Source organism: Cololabis saira, chromosome 6 (genome assembly GCF_033807715.1).
Source record: "Cololabis saira isolate AMF1-May2022 chromosome 6, fColSai1.1, whole genome shotgun sequence".
NCBI lineage: Eukaryota > Metazoa > Chordata > Actinopteri > Beloniformes > Belonidae > Cololabis > Cololabis saira.
Genome location: NC_084592.1, coordinates 25,645,942 through 25,665,427, shown reverse-complemented (window position 1 = coordinate 25,665,427; position 19,486 = coordinate 25,645,942). Strand labels below are relative to the sequence as shown.

Genomic DNA, 19,486 nt, shown 5'->3' with positions numbered 1-19,486 from the left:
TTGAAGTGTCAAGTCACAATAAATTAATATTCAAGGGATAACTATATAAAAAAGTCGAACATCGTTGCTCCTCTCTATAGTTTCCCTTCCAGGTTTTTAAGAGAAAGCTGCATTTCCTTAAAGGAACATGGCAGCACAGCTTAACTTTGTAAAGTTTAATCGGAACTGGAGTTATCATAGTTAACAAAAACTAAGACTGTAAAAAAAATGATCCTGTTAACTAAGCTAAAGATTTTTATGTAACTAAGACTAAATGAAAGCTAAAATTAACATCATTTTCATTTCATGCCTTGTTCTTTTTAAGTTTGCAGCTTCATTTTTCCAATTAATTATTTGTCTCTAATTCCAATTACTCAAAATAAATAATGTTTGTACTGTATGGCTTTGTTGATAGGAATCGTTCATCCTAGTTTTTTTGTTAATATCTGTAGGTCAGTATCTCAAAACCTAAAACTACTGATGTACTTGTTTACTTAACAAAAACTAAAATGAAATAATCATACAAACTGAAAAACTAAATAAAATTAAAACTATTAAAAAACATTAAAAAATATATTTTAACCGATCTGAACAAACCTCAAGACTTCACAAGACTTTGAGTCCAATCCTCTTTTGAAAGATGAGACCAAAGTGCAAATGTACGCTGTACAGTGATACATTTGGTGAAAACCAAACATGGCATATACGTATAAACAGCTTAAACCAAGTGTCAAGAGCAGTGCTGGAAAGATTGCAATGTGGGCTTGTTTTAATGCCAAAACAGCTATGTACCTTGCAGGCATCAAATTAACTGAGAAGCCCTTTGTATACTTGAGTGTTAGAGCCAAATGTGAAGCCATCTGTGCAACAGCGAGGGCTCGTCTTAAATTGGGTCAAGAAGCAGAACAATGATTCTATTTACACCAACAAAGCTACAGCCGAATGGTTGAAAAATGAAAAGAGTCAAGATGCTGCCATGGCACAATCAAAGTCCAGACCTGGACCTGCCCTCAACCTGGCTGAAATGGTGTGCCGGGACTTAAGCCGTACACATCCGAATGCCCACAGCGTTCAAAGAAATGGAGCAACATGCCATGGAGAGACAATTTTCTAAAAGGAGATTAACAATGTCTCTCAAAAAATAAAGCAAAGGCCAAAGGGGATTCATCTTAAGTATTAGTGCATCAACATGCTGTTAAGGAGTCACACCGTTAAAAGTTAGGACTGCTTAAAGAGAACAAACAGGATTATGCACTCATTGAAACGCCTTGCCGTGGAGCATCCACAAGCATGCGCTGATTATTCAAAGCATTCCCTCTCACAGGTGAGCTTAAAGTGTGTGTGCTTTATGAGCTGTGGAAAGGAAAATATGTTTTCACTGCAGAGACCTTCTCATGCGCTCAGCAAAGATAAAGAAAAACTTCACAGCACAAACTGACAACAAAGAGACAGAAATTATACTTTAAAAAAGAAAAGTTTATACGACCACAAAAAAAAAAAGCTTTGGCAAAAATACAGTCATGTGAAAATATGCAGTGAATGTGCAACCCTTTTCACTTTCATAGTTTTTGTATCAGGACATAACTTAAAGAAAAAATAAATCAGGCTTAAAATAAAGTAAATAATACCTTGCATGACGACAGTCATGCAAGGTATTACACCAGTACGAACTGCGAATAAACAAATGCAGGGCTTTGTTTATGCAGGGCTTTGTTTATATTTAGGTCCTGTCACAAAAAAACATTTATTTTAACCAGTTTCTTTTTTCACTCATTCTTTGGTAGATTTTCTGGTGTGCTTGTGGATCATGTTGGATCAGTCAATCTCAACCAAATTTTTGCTGTGGGACAGATGGACTCTTTACTTTGGTATACCCTCCTAAGATCTGGCGTGCACATGCAGTATGTTTTGTTGTCTGTCATACTATTTAATTTCTTAACGGGGCCCAAAGCAACAAGAAAAAGAAGGGTTAAAGAGACCTTCATGGTCTATTCACTGAGTGCAAGGGGCCCTAGGTCCTGTGTGGATGTAAAGCAAAACTGAATCATCACCCTTCCACCGCCATGTTTGACAAAAAGTTTGATAAAAGGTGTTTGGGCAGAGATGGTGTGGTTGATAAAACTTTGCAAACCTAAACCGTGGTAAGCGTTCTCCTGGTAAACTTTCAGCTGCAGGTGACAAAGTGCTTGTGCCGCAGTGAGGAGGTGAGTGTATGGGAGGGATATCGAAGTAACATATACTTACTATTATAAAGCTTGTTTCTAATACATTATATGCTATACTAAACAGTAAATCATATATGATAGCAGTGAGACTGCTTTTTCAATATAAAATAAATGCACTTGTACCACATACAACAAGCTAAACTACAAGTGCAGCAACATTAGCTTACATGCTAGCAGTTAGCAGCCTGTTTTACAATATTTTTGGTGGCTGTTTTCCCCTCGTAGTTGTCATTGAACTGCTTGTTTGTTTGTTTTTCAGTTTAAAGAGCCATAGCTCAGATCTTCAGTATGTTGTCTCCCTTTAAAAGCGGACCGTGTGATTGGACCGTGTGATTGCGGGCGATGTTCAAAGCCGCGAGTCAATAAGAGAGCTGTCTGCTTGTGGCACATTTTTAGGTGCAACAAAACCATAAAATGTTCACAGGTGTATTTTGAAGATGTAGTAAACAAACCAAAAAATAAAAAGACATGACTTGACATAAAGTGATGAAATTATAGATGAAGCATGTCTTCACCACGGAAAAAAAGGGAAGCGAAGAAGTCCATTGAATTATATTATGTCTTAATACTTTGATCTTCCTACCACTTAGCAGTCTTGATCCAGTAAAACATAATTGTGTGTAATGTTGGTACTTATAATGAAGAATACAGGTCGAGCATGAAAATAGACCCAATGCAAAAACATTAGTGAGAGAACAAGGAGAGAAAAAGAAAGATAAAGGAAAGTCAGCAGAATAAATAATCTTATAAATCACGGTGGAGACAGAGAGCTGTCGAATAAATTTCTCCCACCCTTTTATTCCCCCCTGTATCTCTCACCACAGAGAGCAAGAGTGTGTTTGTGAGGAGAAAGAGTGATGATGAACATGACCCTGGCTCTGACGTTCACGGCGATATAAGGCACGTGCACGCATGTGTGATCTATGACAGCAAGACACAAAATATTCACTTGACACATCTTCTCATACACTTGGCTTTGGGTAATTAGGGCCCTCTGGGGCCGATCTCTGGGCTTGTGGGCCAAGGGCGCGCATTTCCCACAGAAAGGCGGATAAATCAGCTGTTAATAAGCCGACAAGCATGGAGGTTCTATTTACGACTGCTCGCTCCACAAGGCCGGTGCCACCAGCAAAACCGCGGTCTAACACACACACACATGCATGCACACAGAAAATACTTATTCTCTATGACACAGAGAACTCCAAAGATATCTCTGCCCATAACTGTACATCAAAGGAGGAAGAAAAAAGTTCTCATGTAATGTGATATATTCAGCATTTTTCATCAGTGCCTGCTTTTTCCTATTAACCTATAATGGAGTAAGGTTCTCAGCTAAATCTACCGCTCTGACACACACACAAAGTGGATATCAGCCACGTCAGGCTACATTGGTAGCCATACTTCAGCGCAGCAGCACAGTAGAGAACAGTATTGATTCATTTGCGGAAAGTCACCTTCTTTCTCACCCCAATTCAGCCTGCGCCTCGAGGGCCCTGGTCATTTCACTCAGCCAATTTGTATGGCTGTTGTTATTATTAGTGTTTCGTTAGCATAGTGCTTTGGACTCGGGGCCGGGCACACCGCTTTATGATGCCGTGCCTCATAAACAAGATTCTCCCTGGCGACTAATTAATTGTGGGGCTATTTTGTCATAGTTAGTTAAAAGCAGAGCACAGTGCCAGGAGAGGGCATGCTGGTTGAATAGACCAAGTAAATACAAATGCTATTCAGGTAAAATCACAGCTGTATAGTTCTATTGGTACTGTTCTAAGTACAATCGGACTTTGACATCTCCATGCACTACAACATTTCTTTCAAGGTATGTGACCGTAGCAAAAAAAAACAACCATTAAAACATTTAAATTAAAAAAGATAAGGTATTGCATTTTAAAAGTGAAACCAAGTAGCTTTTTTCCAAGACACCAGATTTAATTTCATTCAGAGGAATATTTAATTACTTTTAGAAAGCATAATTTAGCTCCGGCAGTCTCCTGCCCCATTAAAAGCCAAAGGACGCTTGGACTCATGTCCTGCTTGTTTCTTCTATCAGCTGAATTTTAAATCATGGCATTTTACTCACACAGAAGTAACAATAATGGCCGATGACTAGATACCCATTTGAACTTCAGGTTATACGCGTGCATATCCATCTGTTCTAAATGTTTTCGTCACCTTTCCTCACACTTCCGTCCAGCATTTGCATTCATATGGCTGCTTGGCAACACATCCCCCACGGGGCATCGATGAGTCAATGACTGATATCTACAAACAGCAACTGTAGATGAGTCTTTTGTTGTTAATTTAAGCAAAAACATTTTTTCTTAGGATTATATGAAAACAACATTGGTTGTATAAGGTTTACATTGCTTCTCCAATTAAATATATTTTTCCTCGTGTTTTTCAATTGTAGAACTCGCATGACTTCTATCACGTTTACCAACAACTGTAATATCAGCTTGCAGTCACACAGACACGCATGAATCTATTTGTACAAATAAAGAGATCTTGTGACTCTGGAGGCCATTGGTGTACAGTAAACTCGTTCATGTTCAAAGTTTTGTTTGCAATACCTCAAAAACGCAACTAAAAACAGCCATATGAGCAGCGGGGGGTACTTGAGACCACTGAACATGCTCATGAAAAGGAATTGTCTCTTTTAATTTCACCCATGTGTGAAATTGATGATGAAATGTCATTTCACTACCCGCGAGTGTCTGCCAGAACGTTTGACAGTCGGATTCACAGCATCAACCACCTCATCAGGTGGAGAGGATCATGCAAATCACCATAGACTGTATAAAACAATGGACAAAGTATTAGGTCACGTGACTCGCTGGTTTCTGAAGAGCAGTGTTTCTACATATGCTCAACAAGCTAATTGGTAATACAAACGCTGCATGTCAAAGTTAGCTTTGGTTTTTAGCTCCTTCAGCAGATCCCTGCAGAGTTGCCATCAGACCTTTACAGCAGGATACACCATTTAATATAGTTGCTTCGCGAAAGGCGGTAGCTCTATTATTACATATAAGGAAGTGATAACGGCTAGTGATTGCCAAACAATAATATTAGAAATAAATATAATGGTTGATGTAAAACTCCTGGCGTGGTACAAACCAATCTCAGCAGTTTTTTAACCAGGCTGTAAATGTTTATTTCTTCTCTAAAGTTGGACATTTTAACATGGGAGTCAATGGAGATTGACTCTCTTTTGCAGCCAGCCTCTCAGTCAGTCGAGCAACATTTCTTTGCATAAAAACTGTTAATGTCCAAAGGTTGAACGTTGCAATTACATTTGTCACAATGGCTGGCTGGACTTGTGGTCAATGTGGAAGCAGTATCGGAACCTGGCAGACAATCAGCAGGGTAAACTAAATCCAGAGAGCACAGGCTGAAGGATTGTCGTGGACGGCCAGAGTGTTGATCAGAAGGGCAAACTAAATCCAGAGGGAGCAGACGAAAACGCTTGTCATGGATGGGTGGAAGGTCAGGACAGAGACAAGAAGATATGGTCAGATGCAAGCCAGAGTCAACACCAAGATGTCAATTCGAGGATGAATGCTGGAGAGCAGTGCATGCTGCAAAGACAAACAGACACTGAAAGTGGGAAACTGCAGCTTAAATGCTGGCTGGCTGACGAGCAGTGATGAGCTGCAGCTGAGGGTAAGCAGGTGTGGACGATTGGAGCTGATGAGGAGGTGTGGCAACGACGGGCATGAACTCACCCATCACAGGATGAGCCATCAGGGCAGAGTGAGACAAACATGGGAGTCGGTGGACTATTGAATCGCTTCTGCAACCAGCCTCTAGTGGTCAGTCGAGGATTGGCAACAGATTTTGGCACTGCATGATAGGAATGGGCGATATTTTACCGTTCACGATATACCGTCCAAAAAATTCCTCACGATAAGAATTTGTCATCTCGCGGTAAAAACGATAAATTCCCTTTGATAAAGTAAAAATGATTTATGGTTCTGCGTTAAATCCACAACGTACGGGAAGGAAGGAAGGAAGGAAGGAAGGAAGGAAGGAAGGAAGGAAGGAAGGAAGGGAGAAAAGAGGAAGGGAAGAAGGAAGGAGAGAGCAGGAGGAAAGAAGGAAGGAAGGGAAAAAAGAAGGAAGGAAGGAAGGAAGGAAGGAAGGAAGGAAGAAAAGGGGAGAAGGGAGAAAACAAGGAAAGGAGGAAGGAAGGGAGAAAAGAGGAAGGGAAGAGGGAAGGAGAGAGCAGGAGGAAAGAAGGTAGGAAGGAAGGAAGGAAATGAGCCTGAAAGAAAGAAAGAAAGAAAGAAAGAAAGAAAGAAAGAAAGAAAGAAAGAAAGAAAGAAAGAAAGAAAGAAAGAAAGAAAGAAAGAAAGAAAGAAAGAAAGAAAAATTCCCATTGATGACGATTTGTGTAACAAACATGGCGGATCTGAGAGCGAGATAGATTTATAGTTGAAAAGGTGGAGTTGAATTGGTATTTTTTAATCGTTATCGGGATAAATGCCGGAAATTATCGTGATACATTTTTTAGTCCATACCGCCCATCCCTACCGCATGAGCCTCAACCTGGAAGTTGGATGGTTGGTACTTGCAACACACCGGTGAGCGAAGCTGAGCAGAGACTCCCGGTGGTATTGCTCCATTTTATACTTAACATTAAGTAAGTTGTTTCCACCAACTGGGATGTAAAAACATGGATTAAGTGTCACATCCATTCAGTTCTCTACTACTAGTCAACCATTTGGACACACTTACCCATTCAAATAACTGTGCCTAAAGTTTGACTGGTAGTGTACATTTAAAATGTCTAAAGAAAATATAATACATTGGTCATATGATTAAGAAATTAACTGTTTTACCTCAGAGTTAAAACTGCAAGAAAGATTGACCACATTTGTGTTAGTAGTAGTACTAATATAAGGCCAGGAGTGCTGTAATGTCATGCAGCAACTGAAACATATTGTAAACCTACTTACAATGACAGTATTTAATAATAAATATCTAACAGTTTGGTCTCTTAAATTAAGATTAATATAGATTAATAAATAGAAAACAATCATGGAACTAAGAGGGCGAGATTTCTTTTCCTCTTTGTTTTCTGGCTTCCTGTCATTTTCAGGATTCATTTAGAAAGGATGTGTGCATTTTACAGCCTTCTAAATTTGTCTATTTTATGGCAGTTTTTAGTTTCAGCTCACTCTTATTGCTTTGGCTCTGCTGAAAACGTTCAAAGAAATATCTCTCAAACTGTGCTGAAGTCTGTTAAACAACGACAACAATCTTGTAGTCGGACCACTATCTTTTATCTTTATAGCGTGCAATCTTCATGGCCACTATGCCATTATATACAATACTCTATTATGCTCTTTCATATCTTTTATGCTTACACTCTTTGTTATTTGCTGTTTTTATTATAACAGTTGTGCACTCCTGATGATGAATTCATGTGTGGTTTTTAACTTGGTAAATAAAAGGTCCACAAAAGTCCAACCCCCATACGGTGAATACTGCATCATTAATTTGTGTATACTATGTAGGAAGCTTGAATACAAAGTACTTTTTGCATGATTTCATACCAGTTACGGCCTTGGTGAGGTCTCCATTTGGCTCCTTAAGAAGTTTGATGATGGAGAGAGAGACTGACGTAAAATGAGGATTCATTCAGTTTAAATATAACTTACTGCTTTATGCTGAAAACCATACATGGTTTAGTTTCCTCGCACTTGGAGAAGCACATACTCATGTCTGCTCCAGTTTTGAGGACGGAGACATAACGTCAAAAACAAAAGGAAAAAGATCTGAGCACTTGCAGTCAGAGTCGATGAGCAGCACTTCTCTTGCCGGCTCCTCCCACATTATTTCCAATCATCCTGTAGATCTGAGATGAATCCCCATACCCATCAGCTTTTTATCTACAAAAGACTGTCTGATTTTAGTCTCTTGAGTTGCAGTAAGAATGTTGAAATGTATTGCCACAATAGAGAATCAGTGACATGCACAATTACCTAACTGTTTCTTGTGATTAAAGAAACTCTTGTTTCTAGGCCACTTCCTGCTCCTACTCCTGCTTTTCAGTCTCCCTTTTTCTGCATTTACTGTCAATCAGGATTGTATGTGGCTTAGTTTCATACAGCTGATTCAAAAAAAAAAAACAAACATACATACACTTCAGAATACAGAAATAAAGTTTTTCAGAGTTCTTAATAATAACTAAAAGCTTCCTAGTTTAAGCAAATGAGAAGATATGTCCCACTTGGAAATGTATTGGAATAGAAAATTAAATATCTGTAAATAATAAAAAGTTCACAGTTCATTTGAACATTTAAGTATCATCAATAAAGGTATGACAGTTATATTTTGAAAAACGGTGTTGTGTATAATTCAGATCTTTACACATTTTCTTTACACAAATGCTGAGATTGGTTTGTACCACACAAGTTTTTTTTATGTTCACAAGGCCGGTAAAGGCGACACAATCATTTCTAGAGAGTTAGCACCCAGGCCAAGTAAACATCTTGATACAGATCCAGTAGAAATTATGTGGAAGGACCCGAAGCGAGTGGTTCATGGGATGAAACTCGTCGACATCTCAGAGCTCAAGTTGTTTTGTGTGTTGGAATGGGCTGCAATTCGTCCTGGCTGATAAGCAGGTCTTATCTGCAGATACTTGGCATGTTACATTGTCGTGATTTCTGCACAACTGCATCACACCAGAAAAGGAAAGCAAAAGGTTCATGCATTTGCCACCCACATATCTATTATATTGTATCACTGTCCTCACAAAATGAATAGTATATTCAAATTGAGCTACTTTCCCCCCCAACAAAAGTATAAAAGAAGTCCAGTCTTGTCTAAAATAACGAAGGCTCAGTCATTTGTCCTCCGAGATTTAGTCACCACTGAAAGGCAAAAAGGCCTGGCACATTTTGATGTACACTCTCACCCAAACCATAAAAAAGTACGTCTGCAGTGTATATATAAGATTCATGTGCTTCCAGGATCTTTTGTTTATGTCCAAACGTGGAGGAGATATAATCCACTAGCTGAATGGGTTGAAATGGATTCATAAATTATAACCCCACTCTGACCTGCTTATTTACTCTATAAGCTAATCGCTACTGTAACTGTAAAACATGTGTTGCTACAAAGCTGTAGGGTCCTGTTGGAGTTATATTGGCCACGCGTGTGCTTATAGTCATTAAGTTATTGCACTGACGTCCTGTCATTTGTGTGCACCTGATCTTCCAACTTTACCCACACCTCATCTCAGACCCTAACCAGGACTCCAGTAATGACACTCTGCTTAATTAACACCAGGTTTTGGTCACGCAGCAAGGTTAGTAATAACCTAAGAAGTTCCTAATGAGGTACCACACACACACACGTTTCTGTGGGTCTGCATCTCTTCCTCTGTACTCCCTTTATCCTCGGCCCACAGTTCATGCCAGCTAATTTAGCCTGTTCTTCATTCTGGCACCCCCTGCTTTGCTCTTCAGATTGTTTCACTCAATCATCTTCTCAGACTCCTTCTCATATTCTTTCTCCAACTTCTCTTTCTCTCGTGGTTCATTTATCTTCGTCTGACTCGTCCCCTGCTTTTCACATCCATACCTCTGTTGCTCTTCTTTTCCAACATCTTTCGCTTTATTCTGTACTTTTTTTTTATCTATGAGACACACTCTCTCCCCACCTGTCACACATCCTCCAACGCCTGCTTCTCCATTCCTTTCCTTCCTGTCCCGGTCAACTATTTTGGGAGGTTCTCCTCTGGGATTCAACAAAAGTTTACTGAAACACTTTACAAGTAACTCCATTTTCTTCCGAGAGCACAGACCAAACAAGATTTCATACCACAAGACGAGAATTTACTTTTTGTCATGATGCTGACAGTAAATTGTTAAAGGCACCCAGGTCACAGAGGTGCCATGCTCCTAATGCGCACACAGTTTCTCCCAAATCTGTTTTGCTCTCTCCCAATTTGAGGGGATTTACTCCAGGCTAAGACTCTCACTTGCCGTTAATCCTTAACATTATAATTATCCATGGAGTCTCAGTGCCTGTGTGCGTTACAAAGACTGATAGTTGTGCATATATCAAATGAGCATCAGAAAATACTCCAAAGGTTATAGCAGACAGGAAATGATCACAGGCCATTTCAATCATGTAGAGCAGGATGTGTATGTCCATGAGAGTGTTTGTGTGTGTTCTTTTTTTATTAAGTAGCCCATTGTAAGCACAACAAATCCTATATTAAATTCATTGCCAGAAGGCATTGGCCAAAATGGCCATCTGCATTTTAATGACAGAGTCTAATTTATTTATAGCCAGAGTAAATTATTGCAGCAGACTCTTGATATTTTTCACAACACTGAAACTCACATGGCTGTCTCATTGTTGCTGATGGCAGCACTATGCTAATGGTGTATATGAATTTTATGTGCACCTTTCCAAACAAGCCCATCACAGAGGTTTAGGTGTATGTGTCAGGGAACGTATATTGTATGTGGCAAAATACGTATGCATATCACTGCAGCATGCAAATTTTCCTTTTCGTAAGAGGTTTACCTTGGGTATCTTTGACCTGAGGGAATGTGCTGACCTTATGCACACTTTAAAATATTTTCAGACTTTTTGAAAGCCGCTGCAGTTTTTTTGCATCGCTGACTATGTGACAATGTGGATTTTTCAACATGTGTTTACCTCGAAGATGGACCTAGCCTCGCTTCCAGTGAGATGTTGACTTTGTTTATTAAAATCTTTCCTGAGTGTTCTGATCCCGAGTGGACGGCTCTCTGTGCATCTGCTCACAGCTGGCACTAATATGTGTGTCCACATGTGCCTCAAGTGGCTAATTGAGATCAGATCCCACTCCCCTCTCCTATACACAAATAAACAGATATTTCTTCCACCTGCAAAGACCAAATGTGTCACAGTTTTTTAATACACGACTAAACCATGCCACGCAGGGCCATGTATCGTGAGACTTTGAGTGAAAACCTCCTTCCATCAGCAAGGGCATTGAAGATGAAACGTGGCTGGGTCTTTCAGCATGACAATGATCCCAAACACACTGCCTGGGCAACGAAGGACTGACTTCCTAAGAAACATTTCAAGGTCCTGGAGTGACCTAATCAGTCTCCAGATCTCAACCGCATAGAAAATCTTTGGAGGGAGTTGAAAGCGCGTGTTGCCCAGTGACAGACCCAAAACATCACTGCTCTAGAGGAGATCTGCATGGAGGAACGGGCCAAAATACCAGTAACAGTGTGTGAAAACCTTGTGACGACTTAGAGAAAACGTCTGACCTCTGTCATTGCCAACAAAGGATATACAGTAATCCCTCGGTTCACTTTTCACGGTCTCGCTGCTTCACGGATTTGCATTGTGCATCGTGTTCTGCATTCTGATTGGCTAAACAGTCTCCCCGCTTCTTCACTTCCTGTGTCAATAACGTTGGTCGCTTAGCAACAATGCTGAGAACGGCCAATGAGCTTCAGCGAGCAGCTCAAGAACGGGAGCCTTTGATGAATCGTTCATTACAGTTCTCAGATATACTCGATGGTGGCATGTCAGTTTATAAGAATCTTTTTGCCCAGAAGAAAAAAGGAGCGACAACAACGACCCATAACTATGTTCTTCTCTCAAAAAAACACACCTGCACCACGAGCTTTCGAAGAAAAAGACGCTACAGAGCGGAGTCGGGATGCAGCGGCGCAGTTAGAAGAGCAGTGAAATACGTGCGAGGCGGTGCTGATCTCCGCAATTTGAAGCCTTGTATAATAATTGTTTAAAAAAAAATAAAAAATCACTAATCACGGGTTCTTTTTGGAACGTAACCCCGCGCGAAAAATGAGGTATTCCTGTATAACAAAGTCAACTTTTGTTATTGACAATGCTTTCTATAATTTACAAATAAATTCTTTAAAAATCAGAATGTGATTTTCTGGAATTTTTTTTATTTTGCCTGTCATAGTTGAGATATACCTGTGATTAAAATTACAGGCCTCTTATCTTTTTAAGTGGGAGAACTTGCACAACTGGTGTCTGACTAAATACTTTTTTGCCCCACTGTATATGATGCAAATGATTATAAATACTCATTTTAAGTTAAATACAAAGAGCCCCCTAATAATGAAATGTGTTGTGCAAATTAAAAATGTTGGACGGGAATGCTTTCTCTACTTGGCAATGCTGTTGTTCCTCTCGCAACACTTAAAAGAAGTTCTAGAGATACTAAGAGATGAAGTGGTTCAGGTGTTATGTTGCTCCATCCTTTGGAAACATTGAGCTCTGCATCGGTAACTTAAAAATCTCTACACATTCTCTGTTGGGGACAAGTCAGGACTTCGGTAAAGCCAGTCCACTGGTTTCTTGACTTGCAATTGTATCAATGTATTTAGAATGTGCTCGTACTTTGTTGTGTTGAAGACCTGACAGCCGTCCAAGTTTGAAGACTAATAATATTTCAGGAGCTCTAGGGTCGTGGAGCAATTTGGATATTTCTTACCTGCAACTTTAACCAACAAGAGTCAAGAATCAAAACAATCAGATAATTATCTTATCAAGGTATCTAAACCTATAAAGATATCACCTGTCACAAAAACAAAGACTAGCCCTTTAAAATATGTGCAAACAATGAGATGTCCACGAGCCTCATATTTATGAAGGCTGGATGGCACAGTGTACAACACAACTGGCTACGTGATCAATAATCTTTGATGATTTCCATAAAATTTAACAGCACTGATCAAACTCTAGCTTCTGTGAAGGTGAGGGTGGTTAAGGTGGAGCACCAGTGTGCTCATCACTGACCGTGAGCCATAAATCTACCTTTTCCCCCGAGCATCTTAAAAAGCAGCAGCTGGCTATATTAGTGTTCAAATGGCCTTTGTCTACAGCCCAGGGACCCGGACTACGTACTAAACAGAGCATCTTAATGACATAAAAACTCTGCGTGCAATGTTGACTTGAATGCAGAGTCCAGAGTTGTCCCCAGTGATGCAGAATAATGCATTTAATGTGTTTTGACTATATGAGAAAAGATGTATTTCTCACACCCCCAAAGGAGCAGAGAGAATGGCGGTAAGGAGGAGGAGAAGGAAGGGAGAACAAATAAGAAAAAAAGGACATGTGTTTGGAAGCAGGGCACTCTAGAGAGAGGGGAGGAGGAGGACAAACAACCAAGAGGGAAAAAGACGCTGAAAGAATAAAGAGGTTGGGAGAAGGAGGAGGAACAAGACAGTGTTTGCAAATCACAAATTGAAAGCATAAGCATGCTATACCAAAGAGTGTCCCCGAGGAAATGAGAGCCTTATAGCTTAAAAACCACAAACAAAGAGAGGAGGCCCTTCCGCGGATCTTTGCTGCCATTTAAAGCTTGGATTAAAGACTAACGTCTTTGTTTACCAAATGCATCACAGGCTATAGGTGATAGTAGCTCATGTGTATTTCAAAGGGGCACAAACCTGCATTTGTAAATGCATTAAGGGAGCAGAAACCTCTACAGATACCCCATAATACTATGAATTTAATTACCGATAACTTGGAATCACTTATCATATATCTTGTCACCAATCCCGTTCAGGACCAAAACTGTTTGTTTTATTTTCTGTTTATGTTCAGTGGGATCATATTTTGCAGAATTGTTCTATTAAACGTCTGAAATCTGACTTAAGCCACATCCATACCTCCCATGTCCTTACATATCACATGACCACCCCTGCTCCACTCTTAGCTATCTTTGTTGAAAATATCTCTCAAAATGACTTTTATTCTTGCGTTCATCTTCCCATGTAGGAGTTTTAATTGCAAAAATTAGCTCCATAACAGTTGATATCAACGACAACCAAATGTCATTCTTTACATCAACAGACTTCAACTAAAGCAATTACAACCTGATCAAAAATGCTTGGTTTTCCAGGATCGAACTAGCTTCAATGATGTGGATTCCAGATGTAACTAGCACATGTTTCATGTTTTAAAATGCAATGGCAGAAGGGTGGACATAGCCTGGAGCTTAATAAATTATTCCAAATAGCTGTAGGAGGTTAACTTGTTAGAAAGAAAACTTTTGGTGTCTGATTCTTTTGACAGTGCGTAACTCATAGCCCTGAGTGCAGAGGGGTCTGCCTTCCAGGTGTGCACATGCAGACGCCTAAATGAAAAAAAGATCACAACTATCTTAAACTCACCAGATGTCATAGAGTACAACTCATCAAATTCTCGTCCCTAAAAAAGTGACATTTCAGAAAATTATCTAATGTTCAGGAAAATCTGTCCAAATAGAATCATCTTTCAGGGGTTGTGACTGAATGCTTTTGGGCCAGTGCAACATGAGATGAATGCTGAAGCTGTAGAAATCATTGCACAGCTGAGTGCTGTTTCTGGAGACTGCACTCGTTTGTGTTTCTTTATTGCTGTTCTGCAGCTTTTCTTTGTGCATTGCTGCCACCATTGCCACCTCCCTTTCACTCTCCACTTGTATGTCATTATTGCGTGTCACTACCTTTTATGTTTTGTCTCTGGCTTATTTTATTTTTTTTTTACAGATATCCAGGCTCCTGAAGCTTTAATGTGCTGTAAGTGGCCCGATCAATTTGCTCAATGTCTATTGTTTGTTGTTTTCTCTCTCACCCGCTTTCGCTTTGTCTTTCTTTCTCATTCTCACCTCTCATCCTCAGGGAGATGCCCCCCCCCCCTCCTTGAGTCTGGTTGAAGGTTTCTTCAAATTTCTTCTCTCTGTTATATTGTTGTGGTTGTGCAGGGGGAATTGTTAGGTTTAAATGCCTTGAGATGATTATAATAGCAAATTAATCTTGCCATTGGCAGAAATGTGTACCGAGTCAACCTAATGGACGTGTGGGGCATCAGTCCAAAAACTCATACACACTTAGGGCAGGTTTTCCAACAGCTGGTCTGAACAAACTGTTTTGCACCCCAAAAAACAGAAATGTCCCGATCAGGTGCAAAAATGAATTTATTTCAGTTAATGATCACTATTATTTTAATTCTGAGATCCCAGGCTGTGAGGCAACAGTATTAAGCAACACATTATTGTACAGCCCATGCAAATAATTAACAGAGATGAATATTTCTTGTAATAATTGAACAAACATACTATATAACAATTGTTAGAATATGTTATAAAAGGTACAATTAGGGATCATTAATTGACATGACTATATTGTACCTTTTAAAATATAGTTCTATAGCATTACCTTAATCACCACAGAAGAGAACAACACATCCGATTACTTGAACTGAATTGTACTGATATGTCCAACTTTTTAATTTGTTGCTAAAATAAAGATGTGCTACTTTGTAGCTATTTGGTGCCCAAATCTGAAAGTTTGTTGCTTAAACAATTTTATCAGGTCATTGCATAGAAATAATGGCCAACATTAAGGATAAAAAATGTAATTTATTCAACTTTATTTAACTTTAATTTATCCTCCGTCATCAATTGATTGTTAGTGACCGAGGAACGTCCATTCAGTTCGCATCCGTCAAGCAATGCCACCTAGTGGTCAGAGGTGTTCATATCCCAACATCTAGAATTACTTTGTTGAATCTCCAGGTGGCCAACTGTATTTCACTGTCCTTGTAATGAAACCTCACATTTGACTACCATGATTTTAACATCAGGACCAATAACCTTTTTAACATACCGGTAGTTGTGATGAAGTGAGTATCAGTGTTTACGTCCTATCAAAGGATGGCATGAAGACATGAAGCTCTGCTTTTACAGTCCTTCTCTATTTGATGAAGTAAACAAACTCACAATTCAGGATTATTTTTTCTTTTGAACACTTTGCAGCAGATTTTTGAAATGATACCTCAGCTTTCCAACTTGCCTCCAGCAGATTTACAGCATTTATTTTCATCCAAACATGAATGCGGTCATCCATAGGAGAGCGATGTGATCTATACGCGTTAGAAATTTCTGTACATTTCAGAATATTTTTTTTCAATTCTAGAATTCATGTTCTAGAATGGTGTCCGAATAATAAACAACATTTGCACTAGATCTGGTTACATTTCTTAGTAACTTTTTACTTTGCTTTTCCATGAAAAAGCTTGTGTTTAAATTTCTTTCATGGTAGTTTCTTGTGACTTAAGAGACTGCTGGATCCATAATCTTTTATAATAAGTTACCAGGACATGAGGAAAATCTGGGAACAACTGTCCTACGTTGAGAACATAGGACAGAAATTACCATAAAGTAGGGTACGGTGAGTTACGTACAGTATGGTACAGAACTTTGTTTTGTAGGGTACGGAAAATTCTGTCCAGTACAGAACTTTGCTCCATAGGTACAGAACTTCAATTCCATTCAGTTCAATTCAATTAAAACAAGACTGCTGTTTCTCTGTTTCTGTTATTGCTCCCTATCCAAACCAAATGAGCTGTTCCCTGGTTTGTGGCCTACTCATTATTTGAACTAAATACCAACATATGGTGCTCAATAACAATACGTGGGTATTACACATTTAGGTACTTACCAAATGTAGTTATTTTAGATGAGTTCTTGAAGTAAAAGTGCTTCACAACTTCACAGTACAAAGTCAGATTGATCCTAAATACTCACCACCCTGATCAGTGTTGATGGTGATGATGGCCACCTGCCGAGGGAAGGGGCTAACGTCTGACACTCCATTCAGCGATTCGATCTCAAAGGTGTAGTTGGAGTGTGCTGAGAAGTCCGTGACCGTGACTGTGGCGTTGGTGAGGCCCAGTGGCCGGGGCAGGAAACGAACGTCCTCCTCACATAGCCGGCACTGGTTGGGGGGGCTGCTGCAACGTTTGCATTGAACGTTGTACGTGAGGTCCCGGCGGCCCCCGGTGTCACTGGGAGGGGACCATTCCAGCATGAGAGAGGTGTCGTTCACGGTAAACATTAAATTACGGGGAGGCGATGGAGGGCCTGCCAATGATAAATGAAAAACAAAGAATTTAATATCTGAATTATGCTACAGCAGCACAACTCACAAATACTGTTGTGGGCGAGTGAGATCCTGAAACTCTACCTCAATATTTTCTTTATACTGGCTACTGGTAAAAAGTTTGGACAAATGAATCCATTCAGTTTGAAAGTGGATCCAATCCTTTAAATTGTTTTTTTTATTCAATTTATTTTTTCTGGTTATCTACATTTGAACAAAAACAAATATTTATTTCTGTCAGTGTGAACATTCTGCCTCTATTTTGTTTTAGACTTATTTTTTTTGCCATTCACTCATGCTGATTTCTGCTTGACTGTTGGCCCTGGAACAAACTCAAAGCTCCTGTTAACATTTCTGACAATATTGCAGAACATGTTTCCTTTTTCACTCCTCAGCCACAGGTAATAATACCTGACCGCCTTGCTGCCCATCGCTTGGCCTGTTATATCTCGCGTTTGACCAATACACTTCAGTACTTACTTCATTGACGTGCACAGTGAGTTAGTTTATGTATTATCAAAAAAAGGTTTATACAATACCTTACAAATTATGCACACTCACTATCATTTGGACAGGAGGACTTCTTACAGATAATAATAGTGCCAATAATCAACTCTAGGCTATGAATTATTGAAAACTTTCTAGACAAGTTACAAGTTCTAATTTGTAAAAGTGAAGGCAGCGTTACTTCTTTTGCTCTACTAAAAAGGAAACAAAAAACAGCTGATTATTTTAAGAAGCCTTTTTTCAGTTTTATTGGTAAAAAACCTTTTACATTCCCATAATGAATAATTAAATCAGTCCTCTGAGTCATCTGTCGTCTGTAGAGGCTAAAGCCTTGTAAAACACATGTCCAATTTGTCACGGTTTTTGTGTTTTTGTCCGATTTCTGAGTTATGTCACGGTTTTATATTTAAGTTCCCATTTTATTTTGAAATCCCATGTCCTTGTGTTTAAGTTTTGTCTTGACTTCCCCTGTTCCCATCTGCCCTGATGTTTGCACCTGTGTCTCATCAAGCCCCCATATCTCGTCTTCTCTTTTCGTTGCTCCCTGCTGATCCGTATTGTATCTCCACCATGGTTTATCTCATGTTTTTGATTTTTTTTTTTCAAGTTTTGGCTCTTTAATGTCTTTGTAAAGCACTGTGAATCACCCTGTGGTTGAATTGTGCTGTATGAATAAACTTGCCTTGCCTCTAGTTTGCTCAGCAGTGCTTTCTGTTCAATAAACCAAGTTTTTGGAAATCCTGCTGCCTCCGTCTCCTGCATCTGGGTCCTACTCATCCAAGCCCTAACACAATTATTTTACTCAGATTGAGAGAAATGATTCAGTGCCCTGCCTGTCAATCAACTTCTGGCGAAGCTGTGGAGATTTAGTTACTCTTCCACCGAAGGTTGCCGGATTGAGCCACGGTCACATCATATGCCGAGGAGAGGCCAAGAAATTCCACCCCACAATGCCTATGTGTCCCTACCAAATGGTCACAAGCCAGTGATCTCATCGTATCAGTACCAAGGGTTGTGTCAGGGAGGACATCTGATATAAAACCCATGCAGCTTGATATTTGGAACTCGATGATCCACTGTGGTGACCCCTAAAAAGTGGAAAGTTGCTGCAGCCCTTATGTCAATCAACCAGCCTTTCTGCTTGTTTCTGTAGTAGTGACAGCACACTCATCTCAGGGAAGAACGCAACAAAAACCAGCACATAAAAGAAAAAGACTGAATGCTGCAAGAAGCAAAATTACGTTTGCATTAGTCTGGCATTTCTTCAATGGCAACAAGTGAGGAGATAAAATGGACAGATGAGCAATGGCATGGTCTGCTGGACAGCTAACTAGCCATTACCATTCAGGTGGTTTGACACCATGTCCCATAGGTAAAACATTTGGAAAAATCTTTGAGCCTGTTTGACTACATTGTATTCTAACATAGGTTGGAGCGTATCAGACCTAAATTCTACAGTAGTCAGCAGGTATAGTGCAGGTTCTTATGTTTATGTGTTCATGTATTATTTAGATTTGATCAGTATTTTGATGGAAATTAGAAGAAAGAGACTCAGTATTTTGGTAATCTTGTTCATTTTCCAGGTGTCACCCGATCCATTTTTAGGACCTCCACAACTTTAACCCAGAATCCTTTCAGTCACACACATAATACAACAAAACTGACCAATCTAAATCCGTTTACATGATTACTTTTTGTATGTTATGAATTGATATAATACAACTATATTTGTGAACTTTCATGCAGACTCCATTATTCCACAGTTTTCAGGAATTTGCTTTGATCAAAATGTTTAGTCTGATCCCTCTGCTATAACAATTTTACCCGAAATGTTATTATATTCATTATATTATC

The 19,486-nt window shown here is 39.5% G+C and overlaps 1 protein-coding gene across 1 annotated transcript in view; it reads right to left on the bottom strand.

The window, feature by feature from the left end:
* epha6 (eph receptor A6) overlaps window positions 1–19,486 on the bottom strand; it is a 241,189-nt gene that overhangs the window by 87,109 nt on the left and 134,594 nt on the right. The window contains exon 5 of the mRNA XM_061723794.1: window positions 16,771–17,106. Coding sequence (XP_061579778.1) covers window positions 16,771–17,106 — 336 coding nt within the window. The remainder of the gene's footprint in view (window positions 1–16,770; window positions 17,107–19,486) is intronic.